General features: G+C 29.0%; 1 protein-coding gene across 2 annotated transcripts in view; it reads left to right on the top strand.

Annotated features, from left to right (window-relative positions):
• The first annotated feature begins 1,222 nt into the window (after nucleotides 1-1,222).
• LOC129987441 (uncharacterized) overlaps nucleotides 1,223-14,106 on the top strand; it is a 188,762-nt gene continuing 175,878 nt past the window's right edge. The window contains exon 1 of one of the 2 annotated variants that reach the window (XM_056095425.1): nucleotides 1,223-3,353. In XM_056095425.1, the coding sequence (XP_055951400.1) occupies nucleotides 1,454-3,353 (1,900 nt within the window). In that variant the 5' untranslated portion in view covers nucleotides 1,223-1,453. The remainder of the gene's footprint in view (nucleotides 3,354-14,106) is intronic. The other variant, XM_056095426.1, reaches the window with a different exon arrangement.

Genomic DNA, 14,106 nt, shown 5'->3' with positions numbered 1-14,106 from the left:
TATTGCTTGAATATTTATTTTTAAAAAAAATAGGGTTTCTAAAAAAAAGTGTTATAAATTTTTAGAATATTAAAAAAAATCTTTCTGTGGATATAAAAATAGATATAAAAAAATGTCTACTTTTCTTGTGACTCAAAAGGTAGTGTAGCAAAAACATACCGCGCAACCATTTTTTCAATAACTGTCAGCAATTCAAAACAGATTTTTATGCACAATCTTTTAAATATTTTAGATCGGCAGCTGTTTATAAACATAAAACATGGCAAAATGCTCATATCAGAATTTTTTGCATAAAATGTCATAAAAAACATTATAATAAGTATAAATTTAACAACATTCAACATTTTTTTTAAAATTAACAGTATTCTGTAAAATTTAATAATTTACTACTTGCATTTTCTCCCTTCGTTTCGTAATATCATTTTCCATTTTTAATATATTTTTATACCTTCAATTCATTGCTGAATTCTGATATTTAGTGTAGACATTAATTTTTTGCATTCTTTGAAGTATATGAAATAACATAGATTTTGTTTTAGATATTTCATATTTTTGCGTATAAGAAAAATTATAAAATCTTAAAAAAGTATAGACACTCGATTTTATCTCTGTATTTGATATTTGATATTTTATCTATTAATTTATATATGCGTAAAATGCTTATAAAAATTAAACGCTTTTTGCTGGAGACATAATTAAAACAATTACTTTACTAAAAATATTTATCATTTCTAGTATCATGTCATAAATAAATTATATTTAATTAGTTTAATTTCATTTTTATTATAAAAATAAAATCTAATCAGTTTATGAAACTGTCATTTTAAAGAAGGAATTAAAACAAAGAAAAAAAAATATTCTTTAAGGTAGTCACATTAATTTCGGCAAAATAATTTAAAAGTAATAGTGTATTTCTTTTAAAGAAATAATGTAATAATCATAAAGTTAAACGGAATAATTATTCTTTCGATATTAGGGTCTTTAATGAAAGCAAGCGATTCTTTGATTTTCCTTGAGATAACAACCCTCTGAACGGCGCGGAAAAAGTAAAAGCAGCAGCACCTTGGCGAGCGGAGCCGCATTTGAAACATACCGTCGAAAAAAGTATCAAAAAGATACATTCGTTGTTATCGTTTGGTGACGACGGTGGCGCTGGGCACCAACCCGGTCAATGGAAGCCTTCTTCACGCGGATCTTCACTCCGCTGCTAGCCGGCGGAGAGATAGAACAGCTTTGCTCTCTGTCGAAGCTGGCATAGCTCTCCGCATAGAAAAAAATCATCACGGTTTGACAGCTTTTTCCCGCCGAATAACAACAAGCTCAATTTTGTGAAAAAGAACGTCTCTTGTCTTCCGTCAAGCGATTTCCGCGGTGTCGTCATCAATCGTCTGCTGGTGCTCCCCTTCCTCCACCCTTCTCGGGAAAGCCACGTGCTCGGAGGAAAACAAAACTCATGAAATCGGACATCGTGCTGAGGAGGCAGCACGTTTGCCGAGCGATGGAAGCGCACAGCGAAAACTTTTGGGAATCGGGCAAACGCTATGGGGAAGAGAAATATTCCCCCGGTTTGCTGAGTGAGGAGGAAATTGATGTGGTCGGCCTTTCTCCGGAGGAGGAGAGTCGGAAAACTGGTGGCAAGTCCCCACTGGGCGATACTCGCCCCCATTTGCGTGATCCCCGACCTGCTGATTCTGTTTCCAAATCACCTGTGGAGCGTTCTGGCTCCCTGTTGGATCGGAACTATCAACCACCCGCTCCCGCTCTTATTCCGGAAGATATGTGTTATGCTGAACCCGTGAAGGTTCATTTGAAAAGGTTTGAGCCGACTATTGTTTCTGGTTCTGTTTTGGATAGGCGGATGCCGGAAGAGAAAAATTATCAGTCCGTTCCTATAATGAATAGCGTGAGATCTGTGGCGGAACCAGTACCGCATTATCGGCCAATATGGCCATATCCACATCCACAAGCCCCAGTTGTAGGTGTAGCTGTTGCCATGCCAAGTGAATACAGTAATGATGTACTTCAACATCCAAACTATGCAGAAAGTAGGCATTATGGTAAAGTGTCAGTAATCTTTAATGCTTCATCAGAAAGAGTAACTTCTTTGTCCCATACTGTGACCACAGGTCATCCGTATGTTAGCGCATCGCATCCTTCTAATGGGTTTGCTTACGTGCACGAAAATTATGCAAGATATAATAATCATGGTAAGGTGTCGAATTACACCAAAGTTATGCCCCCCGAGGAAGCTGGTAGTAGAATCTCCCCTCTGCCACGTCCCTCTGACAATAGTCAACAATATTTAGAAACCACTCCGCACAACAAAAGGATATATTATGAAGAAAAATCTTTTGGAGGCAGGAAAATTCCAAGGTATGTTGACGCATCAAATTTCAACAAACTGCCTCAAGAAAATAGTGATAATGTAAATTCATTACCTCCTGCTGATGTTGATAACGTGAATTACCCAAAAGGTCCTTCAGCAGATATGAGAGAGCGTTACAACACGCAGCTTGTTCCGAATAGTGACATTACAAGTCATAACGATCTTGGGAAATCGGACTTTATAAATTCATCATCAGAAAATGTAAGGGAGACTACACTCCCGTTATCTCACCAAGATCCTGAAGATACCATGAGTGAATACGTCTCAGAACAATCAGTAGTCAGAAATAGTCCACCTCAACTAAATTATACTAGTGAGTCTCAGTATGAGAACTATGGACATTATGGTAAGAATGCTGCATCAAAAAATTCAACGGTTCATTCATCTGATGACAGCTCAAGTGCCATTAGACTGCAGTACCATGAAGATGTCCAGAGAGTGACGGAAGACAGCAATAGAGATCCGTCTCAAACAGGAAATTATGCAAAATGTAGCAATCACGGTAATGTGTCGGAGAGTACCAGTGCTTCCACTGAGGAAGTGTATGTATGCTCTGAAATCGAAATATGTTCCTCATCTGCAAGTGAAGACAGACTCTCACAAAGAGATCATATAGAGCAGGATAGTCAAACAAAATCAGAAGTCTCTAAAAATTTAAGTCAAACTTCAGTTTCGGAAATAACATCAGCAGTATCTCTGAGTGGCGAACAAAATAAATCTGAGGAAAAAAAGCGCGTTCCTACTTGTGCTCGATGCAGAAATCATAATGTAACCGCTATTTTGAAAGGACACAAAGTTAACTGCCGCTGGCGAAACTGCGATTGTAGTAAGTGTATCCTCGTGCATAAAAGACAAGCAGTGATGGCTAAACAGGTGGCACTGAACAGACAGCAACAATATAAAAATTCTGATGTCTTGTCTCCATCATCTCTCGCATCTTCCGATGTTATACTGGAAACATCTCAAAGTGAGTATCTCAAACATCTCAAAAATTCTCCCACTTAAAATATTTTTTTTCTAAAAAATCGTTATTTTGTTCTGTCATATGCTCTGATTAATTTTAATGATTGTGTTGAAAAGTTTTGATTTATATGGGTTGAAGTAATGAATTTCCTAGACATATAAACATAGAACCGTTTTAATAATTTAATTTTTGAATTTATAATTTTTTCAAATGTATTTTATAAAACAGTTCACAATGTAAATGAATGTCGATTTGGCAAAGTTTATTTATTTTATATATCTGCATCAATTCTTTCTCCCGCAGCTGCTCAATATAACAAGAAATGTCAGAATAAAATTAATTTAAATATATTTTTCAAGTATGCCGCCTTTTGTTTTTTTTATATAATTCAAAATATTCAACGATGATATTAATTTAACCAGTAACCTCTGACTGTTTCATTGTTTCTATAACATCATCGCTTTTATTAGTTTCTTAGCACTTTTTGGTATATCTTAATTATTTAGATTAATATTTTATCAAAATATATATTTTATTCTGAAATGCTGTTTATCAATCCAAATATATGGTATTAAAGATTAAATTGTTGTAAAATGCTACACCTTAAGAAAATATGCATTTTTAATACTCGTGAATTTAAAAATTGAGGCATTAATTTCCTACAAGCATTGCATTTCGTTGTATTTTCTTTTTTAATAAGAAACACTATATATAGGAATTTTTTTTTTATTTTGTATGCAGTTCAGTATTATAGAATATAAGCTAAATTTTAAATTTGTAAATAAAGCAAAATATATATTGATTTTTGTTGATGTTCCTGGATAATTTAGTTTTCTAAAAAAATCATTTATATTTTTTATCTGTTTTCTCTTTCGATTTTTTTTTTGCTTATTTTTTCATAATTTGCTGGAATTTTTATTCCATGAGAATATTCCATTTTTATTTTTATTTTTTCATATCTTTAATTATTTATATTAAGTAATGACATTTCCTTGGAAAAAAAAGACCAAGTATCAATATAACCCTTAATATAAATCATTTGCTTTATGACTTATAAATACGGACAAAAAGTTTTTAAAAAAATTGGAACATGATACATTTTTACTTACTTTGTGACGTTTTCAGCGATTTACATTGTTTTAATATGTTTAGTTATTGATTGGATGCTAATCAGACAGTTTGATTTCAAAATTCTGATGTGAAGTCCTAAAGCAAGCTTTTATTTTATTATAGGAAAATTTGTTATCATGTTGTGATATTAATGAGACCATGTAAAGATAATATGCTTATAGTATCATGTTAAGTTTTCTTTAATTATAAGCTAGCATTTTTCCTTTTTATTTAGATTATTCTTGTTGCTTTTCGTTCATTCATTAAATTAAATTTATTTCTTAAAAATACATTTTTTTAGGTACGTTAATTTTTATTTTAGTTGTGCTAAGTGAATAAAAATTGTTAGGCATTTTTAATGTTTGTATCCTAGGAAATTTTAAATTTTAACCCATTTTCATTGCAACTATGTGGTTAAATATGAGCAAAGTTTTGTACATGATGCTCAAAAGTTTATGCAATATTTTTTAATAACAAGATTATAAATTATGTACTAAATTCTTGAACTCTTCAAAAATGTATGGATAAATGCTTTTAAATTGCTTGTCTGGCTTTTGATAGATGAGTTAATAATTTTTTTGAAAGTCTTTAAACAAAATAAGGCATAAATAGGTTCATTGATCTTTTTTTAAAAAAATTGTATTACAACTCAGTTGCTATCCATTTCAATATTTAAAGCTTTCTAAAACAATTATCTTTATATAGAATGTATCATTAATATAAATACAATCTTTACATTAAATATAATCTTAGAAAATTATACTTGAAATTAGTTGTTAACGTCTAACTAGTGCCTTCTTTTTTTAAGTTACTATTATTATTTATTAATCATGTCATAAACTCTTCTTAGAAGGAATTGATTTTCCTCTTATTGATTTCCTCTTATTTTCTCATATTGATTTCCATTTAATATAAAAATCACATAAACATTCTGTATCGATTTATAAATACATGATGCAGAGTGATTAAATTAGATTCTGAAAACGTCTAAATGTGTCGTGTCTGATTATAGCAACATTTTGCAGTATTAGACAAATGTAAATCCGAAAATTTCGCTGAAATATTTTCGAATGTAGATTTTTTTTATATATCAATATGTAGAATCAAGTGTTTTTTTTAAAGTAAATTTTCATATTAGTGCGGTTGTATCAGAAATAAGAAATGTACTTTTGTTTGAAGAAGAAAAAAAGAATTGTTTCTAAAATTGAATATTGCATTCAATTCCCAAATCTGATATTAGTTTATAATTAAAAAAATGTTTCTAAAAAAGGAAAAGTAAGAGTAAATTTTAAATTCTGAATTGATTGAGCAGGTCAGATTATTGAGTTAAGCTAATTACCTGAGAGCTATTTGATTTAGAATTCATATGAGGGCTTATTGATTTGAAATTTCATAAAAATTAATAAACATTAGAGGCAATTGAGCAATTTGATTTTATAGAGCAATGAATATAGTGCAGAAATTTGACAATCAATGTAACATTCATTCAGTGCAGAGTATTTTGCAGTGTTTCAATTCATGTTTTCATATAAAGAGTGATTAATATTCTAAGAGTGTATAATGCTCAATGTTCAGTATTCTAAAATTTCCAGATATATTTAATAATTTTTATAACTTTTTGCATTTTTATAATATGGTGATTTTATGCACTCGTCGTTGACCATCATATTAATTTGGAATAACCAAAAATAGAATAATATATTATAAATTAATAATTTTTTTGTGTTTTAAAGAAGAAATTAAATCTTTGTCATCAAAATTTCTATTACCTTTTCATTTTCTCAAAGTTAAGATTTTCCAAATATTATAATTGAATATTATTCCAAATATATATTCAAATAATTTAGCTTTAATTGCAACCCTTTTTACATGTGAATATTTTCTTCCTGTTGAAGTAAATATTTAAAAAGTTTTTAGAAATTAAAACTTTTTTTATTTGAAGGTGTTAAATATTCGACAGTGTCATTGAATTTGTATTATAGCACTGATTGAAAAGGAATTCTTCCTTGCGATTCATTTTTCCTTTGATTTTTTTAAACGAAACCTTAAGATTCTTAGGTATCATATGCCTTGATAAAATGCGCATTAGTTTGATTATTTTTAATTATCATTAACTGATTCGCAGTATTTAAAAACCGAGTATTTTGTGATCACTTATATTAAATTTCATAAAATGTCTTAATTGGGGGGGGAGTACATTATATTTTGCAAAAAAGATTTTTCCTCTTAATTAAAACAAATTATCGGCGTACGGGTAGGAATAATTGAATCAAAACGTTCTGAGTTCCAGATAATAAAATTTTAAATTCTAATTAAACCAAATTATGTTACAATTAGATTTGTGAATAGATCATTCATGATAGATGATTCATTATAAATCTAAGAAAATCATTTTCTTTTGTAACTTTAAAAGTTCATTAAAAGTAAATATACAAATGCGAAAGCATCAAATTAATTTTTAATTTGTGTATTTTCAGTTTTTAGTATTATTGCTCCGAAATACATCTTTTCTAACACTAATGTAGAATTATTCTGATTTTGGATAGCTAAAAAAATTATCAAAGTATTCTCATTGCTTAAGTGAAATGAATTTTAAAAAATCACCAGAAATTGTTGGTACAATCCACTCATTAATTGATCCAAATATATTGAAAGTCAAATTCGCATTTTGAAGAAAAAAAATTAGAAGCAAATCAAAATGATATTTGAAACATCCCATCGCAGATCAAGACATGAGTGAAATCAAAATATTATATCAGACGATAAATACCACATTTGCAGACGATCTGGATCAGAAATGGCAGTTTTGAAAAAGTAAATTAAAAGAAAAGAAGGCGCTCTCAGGAAAAAAGAAAGAAAAGAAAAGAATGAAGTTACCGTGATGATAGTTTCGAAGCAATCCACAAAAATAAAATCAAAACCTCAATCAAAATATTCCCATGAACGGCCGACGATCGGAATCGGCCAATCCGCCCGAAACCCGCGTAACTACGACCGTCGAAGAGTGGGAGCTGTGAGCTCCGTGAGAGCACAAACACTTATGTGCGTGCTAACGGTGGCGCATGGGAAGCGGCGCTCGACGTCCGATAAGAGGTAGCGCCAACACGCACCTAACTCTGTCGTTCTATGCTTCGCCGAGGGAATAGCCGCTGCTCCTCGCCATCAATAACTCCGCGGCGTGCGCACCAAAATAAAGAGCAAGAGAAAAATCAAAACACACCATCTGATTCATTCCAGATGCTCACACATTCCCCTGTTAGGCTAAAATAATTTGATCGTGCGCCACCATGCTGTGAGCATACGGGATAGACGATGAGAGTCTGGACAGCACAAAAACTCTCGTGGTGTTGTTGGTCACAGCAGACTTTACTTTCTTCCAGTGCAAGTGCATCGCACCGCCATCTATCGACGGCGGTTGTCGGCGATCGGCGAGTGAAACCCTTCCCGCTAGATGTCCCGCTTATCACGTGACTGGCAAGTCGGTTTTTGAGCACCAAATACGAAATGAAGGCGGACTTGGTGAAAAAGTCGAGGGAATTGTCGATGAAATTGAAGCTAGTGAAGCGGGAGGAAACCAAGCAAGAGGAGGAGTCACCACAACAGCAACACCAGCAGCAGCAAAAGGTGTACCTGGAGGAAGCAAAAGAGGAGGACGCGGAGTACGAGGACCCCGTGTCCTCACCCCCGGATATGAACGGGAATCAACAAGGGGAGGCGGCACAAGGATCCGACAACAAAACAACTGACAAGAGGACTCCGAAATGTGCCAGATGTAGGAATCACGGTCATTTAAATGATGTCAGAGCACATAAACGATATTGCAAATTCAGATCCTGCGTGTGCAGCAAGTGTGTGTTGATAGTAGAGAGACAGCGGGTGATGGCCGCACAAGTGGCCCTTCGGAGGGCCATGGCACAGGACGAAAAAATGGGAATGATTGGAAATTTTGACAATATACTGATGTTTCCCGAGGAAGGAGCCAAACCTCCTTCGCCGAAGCTTTCGGCCTTCAAGCCACTCAAAGGTAAGGAGGTTTATCTACTCGAAAAATACGGTTGCTAAATTGGGACATCAGATATCTTGCTTTTCATTAGTAATGTCACTTTTCCTCTACAGAAAATTTGTAAATTTGGTGCAATATGCTTATAAAATGAATCATTTAAACAATGAGATTGTTAACTTGTAAGTGAAAAAAATCCACAAAATTATGTGCGTTTATTGATTTTTATCTATTTTACTTATTAGGATAAATTTTTTTAACTTTATTCCTTTTAAATGTGTGTGAAAGGTAATGGTATATGAAATATTAAATATATAAAATATTTCATTTGTACTATACTTGTGGTAGAAACAAGTTTTAAGAGTAAAATTTTTCCTCTGGATAAAATTTGAGCAAAGCAAGCGTTTTCAATAAAACCTAATATTAATTTCAATAGTTGTTAAAATAATTTTAATTAACCTTACAGATGATCAAATGCGAATACATTTGATACACTGCATTTGGGAAAATCTATGGCCCTCCCATACTTTGCTCGCATTCTGTGTAGAAGAGAAGATTTCTTTGATTTCAATCGTAATTTGTGTAGATATTATGTGCACCTGTGTATTATATCTATTTGGCTTTTAAAAAACAATTAATGTTTAGATATTTTTGCCAAAATATTACCAAAAATAGACAGACACTTCAAATTTTAAGATCTATTTTGTTCTTTTGAAAATAATGTTCTAACGGTATTTAGTCTATCTTTTCAACTTTACAAATTGTTCTTTTCGATTGTTGCCTCCTTTGAAGATTTTTCTTATGAGATTTTTTTTAACACACTTATCTTAAAATAATGATGTTCATATCTGTAAAATCAAATAAGTTTTGGAATAAAATTATAAAGGGAGAGAGGGTTCTAAAATATATGTATTATTTTTTATTTTGAAATTCGCCTGACAGGATAAAAAAAAAATGAATAATTTAGAATCAATTTTTTGGTATATTAACGATACAATATATATGACATTTTAAGTATACAGCTCGTATTGTGGCCTATTATTTCATTTCTTTGTGTTCTAAAATATTTTTCTAGTGTAAAAATTTAAGTAAATTATTAATTTTTAAAAAAAATTCTGTTAAGTAAAATATAAAATTTTTGCATTCAAAAGTTTAAAAAAGAATTGTGAAATTCGAATTGTTATCAATTTTGGCAATTGTGGTATTATTATTAGATCAAACTTCCAATTTCAGCTTTAGTTATTATTAATTTTTATTGATTTGGTTATGATTCCTGTTTAATTTTTTATTTGTGGTTATTAGTATTTGCAAATTAATGGATTTTAAATAAAAATAATAATAAATTATATTACAATATATTAATTACGAAAATAAAGAAATCATTTGTTTATTCTTATTTTTTTTATTTTCGGATTAAATTTAGTTTTTTAAAAGCAGATAATTGTATTTAGTTTCATAGTTAAATAGAAAGAATTATTTTCACATAGAAATTGCCCGAATTCGTAGAGAATATTTCTACTGATTTTAAATTGTAAATATTTTTGATTTAATACACGAAAATCTTGTATACTGAAATCTAATTCCGTTTTAGTATAAAACCAGTATTGCATTTTTATAGCTTATTAATTAAAAATTTTTGGTATTACTTACAATTGTTTTTTTACTGCATGAGTGCAGTTGCTCCTTATCTTTCATATTTTGCTATCTATGCGTATTTAAAAAAATGTTTCAAATTTAACATCACTGTTAATATTATCCAAAAATATTATTATTCAAAGACATTTTTAATTTTAATTAAACGTATTCGTTGGATATTTTTTAGATTTTGTTTTAATACATTTTTTGGAGCATTATGATATTGCCAATTTAAGGAAAATGGACTTTTCTTTGTATTAAAAGACTGACTTCTTCTATAAATAAAAATCTTTTCATATGTATATATTAAATTTGAAAAATTAAAAGCTAAAATTTTAATAAATAAAAATTTTGTACTTTAGTGAAATTCCCACACATAAATTCCCACTATAAATGAAATTCCCACTATAAATATTTTTGCTCTTAAAAATATTAATCACTGTTTATTTTCATATTATATGATAAATAACATTAAAAAAAGATTAAGCAAAATAAACGAGATTATTCTTAAATTTTTATTTCAAAACTAGATTATACTTAAAATGGAAATAAACGGTCTCAAAATGCAACTTAAAATATTTTTTTTGAATGTACTTAAATAAAATTTAATCATGAAGTTATTATTTCAAGAATATGCAGGCAAACTGTAAATAAATTATCCTTTTTTGGCATAAATGATACAGATTATTTAACATTTGCACTAATAAATTAATATTTCATCGTCAATGTGCAAAAGAAAAATAAATGAATTTGCATTAAAAATTCCCATTATGTAAGTTGCTTAAAATTTTGATACTTTTAATATAATATTTTAAATTATACACTTTCGAAGTTCGGAATATATATACATTTCATTTTCTGGGAGTTTTTCTTATTCAAAAAAAATAAATAAAATTTGAATTATATATTCTTTTATTTAAAGAATCATTTTTTATGCATTTAAATAAAATATTATGATTTGACTTATGTTGCTTCTATTTAATATTTCTTTACATTATTTTATTACTTAATTTACGAATAAGGGTTTGCATTTGGAGGGATAATATTATCTAAAAACTTTAAAATATTATAATATAACGACAGAAATGAAGAGTGTGAATCTACTGCTACATTTTTTTAAACTAATTAAATTAAAATTAAACATCCTGACACTCATTTACCTATTTATTTCTAAATTTTTTTCTCTCAATCTTTTTTTCTTTAGGATAAAATTTTTCTTTGTTTGATTTTTCAATCTGAAACGAGGAGCACGTTTTCATTAAATTAAAATATGAAATCAATAATCTCAGCAGAAAATTAAGTTATATCTGCATAAGACCCATGTAAATGGAGTGTTATGATATTTAGGTCAAAATGAAATAGTTTTAGCAATAGAATAATAAAAAATATATTAAATACACTTATTGAAAAATATCATATGCTATATTGATAGGAGAAAAAGACCTTTATTTCACGTGCAAATTCCTTTCTTGTATTTATGAACCTCTCTTAAAACCTTATTTTTCTTATAAAATTTGTTGTCTATTATTGCTACAATTATTAATACGTAAAAACAAATAAAGTCATCGAATTTCGAGAGAATACTTTTAATTTAGTTCATATTTCCTTTCATTTAGAATTCGAATTACTTTTGTTAACTTTTTTTTGATTCATTCAGATTAAAAAATGAGACTATTTGTTTGTGAATATAGTACCGATTCAATTAAGTCTTATCTCCATTTCTTTCAGAATATAATTTTTTGTACATATAAGAGAAGTGTTATAAAAATTTTAAATTTTAACATTAAAAAATAATACTGCTAATTATGCACTCATCTTCATATTTCTTTGTAATTTACATCCAGTTATTTCAATTTATATTAAAATAAAATATTTTTCAAAAAAATTCCTCTTGAAATTTGGCTTTTTGAAATTTAAGTTCATTTATAAATGAGTTTTTTTTTAAATCTTATTACTAAACTGCAATTCAAAATGCTTTAAATTTTATCCTTTTAAATATTTATGTAGCTCATTTTTTATTTCGATAAACTATACATATTATTTTATTATAGTAATATGTTTAAAAATTTGTTGAAAAAAAGATTTCAAAATATAAAATTTAAAGATGGGCTCTTTTATTATTCTTTGAGTCCGAATTAGATATAAGAATTAGCTTTTCAGTTATCAGTTTCAATAGTTTTCTAACTCTGAAATATGATGAATATTTATGTAATTTTCTTGCGAAAGTTTTTAATAGGCATCAATGAATTTCAATAGCCTTTTATTCGCAAATTTTGTTAAGAAAATATAACATTTCTGATCCGTCTCTCTATTGACTATGGTATATAAAATTAATAAGATGTAAAGGAGAAATCTTAGATGCCAAAGGTAAAAATTTAAATTCAAAAATCACATCATACGAAATAGAAAATATCCACATAAAATAACGAAATATAAGAAACCCGAGTATAAAAATTTTACAATTCATGTCTGGGAAATAATACTAATTAGTAATAATACTTCATGTTCAATTAAAAAATATCACTATATAAATAACTTTCCACTTAATATTTTCTCAAAACATTTCACGAGGCATGATTAAAATTTGGTGTATTGGGAAAAAAAAGTAATTTCGCTTCTTTTTGCGAAGTTTGATTGTAACTTTACATGTACGAGCAATTTGATGTCTTATTCTACTCCAGTTCGAAATAGGAATTTAAAAATTCCGAATTAAGAGAAGTCGAACAATTGAAATTGCTATTTCACGATTGAGAAACAGCATACACTTTACAAAAAAAATTCTTATTCAGCGATGAACCATTTGATAGTCGTATGGTCTGTGAAATACGAAGGTCCCCAAACTTTGCTAATTTTCTTAAAATTCAAATTTTAAGATAACAACAAACTAAATATATATATATAACTGATTGAGATTGAAAATAATTTTAATATATTACAAGTGTATATTAACTATAAATATATTTCGAATTCTTTTTCTTAAAAAAGATTTTCAGTGATGTTTTGAATTCCACTAATTTGAATACATGTCGCTGTGTTGATAATACAAAATGCATCAGCTGCATTCCCATATTTTGCGTTTAATTCTTGTGATCGGATTTCAGTTTTACTAGATTATTAGATATGGATATCTAATTAAATCGAAACATTATTTTCGCATATTCCCTATAATAATTTCCTAGCTCTGCAATTTTCATTTTTTGGGTATTATAAATTCATCTCTTCATATCACTTTAAATCATCGCCTTTCCGTGATTTTTACTGAATTTCCTTTTCTTCCTAATAAGACATGGTACTTTAAATTATTGACGTGAAATACATTTTGCGTTACTTAAATATACACCAAATACGATATGAAATACATTTTTTAAAATTATTTGAATATCTGTTATAACATGTTTAGAACAAATTTGTTTCCCCCCTTATGAATTGATAATTTTTTATTATAAAGCTCTCGATATTTAGTATAAATGTTATTCCATGTTTTAAAATCAGAGTTAAATCTTTTAAAAAATAATTAACATTACAGTAAAAATACAGGATTCGCAAATGTATAGAAAATAAATAATTCATCCGACTTGCTAAGTGAAATTCTCCGAAAATATTAAAATTAGAGCAAAGATAGAATACTAATTTAAGAGTTTAACATTAATTTTTATATACCCATCCTATTCTTATTATTTTATTAAGAAATTAGGAAAGCATTAATTTTTTCCGTAGGGTAGTACAGATGCTAATAACAGTTGATTTTATTTTTCGTTATGGGTCGCTGATATAATTTTCATCCAATAAATCATTTGAGTTCTTTATCATTCAGAGTTTTTATTTGTGAGCTCATAGTTTTGTCGATATTAATTTCCTTACTCAACAGTTTCCCACTATAGGTGATGGATAATTTTATTACTGATGAAGAAAGGTAACACCACAAATGACTGGGTGGGGGACCACTAATCTTATCTTATAATAACTTGAGAAGAGATTTCTTTTTATTTCTTCATTAATTTTTCTATTTTA

Source organism: Argiope bruennichi, chromosome 10 (assembly GCF_947563725.1).
Source record: "Argiope bruennichi chromosome 10, qqArgBrue1.1, whole genome shotgun sequence".
In the NCBI taxonomy this organism is placed as follows: domain Eukaryota; kingdom Metazoa; phylum Arthropoda; class Arachnida; order Araneae; family Araneidae; genus Argiope; species Argiope bruennichi.
Note: the sequence above shows the minus strand (reverse complement) of the source record. Positions and strands in the feature narration are given on the sequence as shown.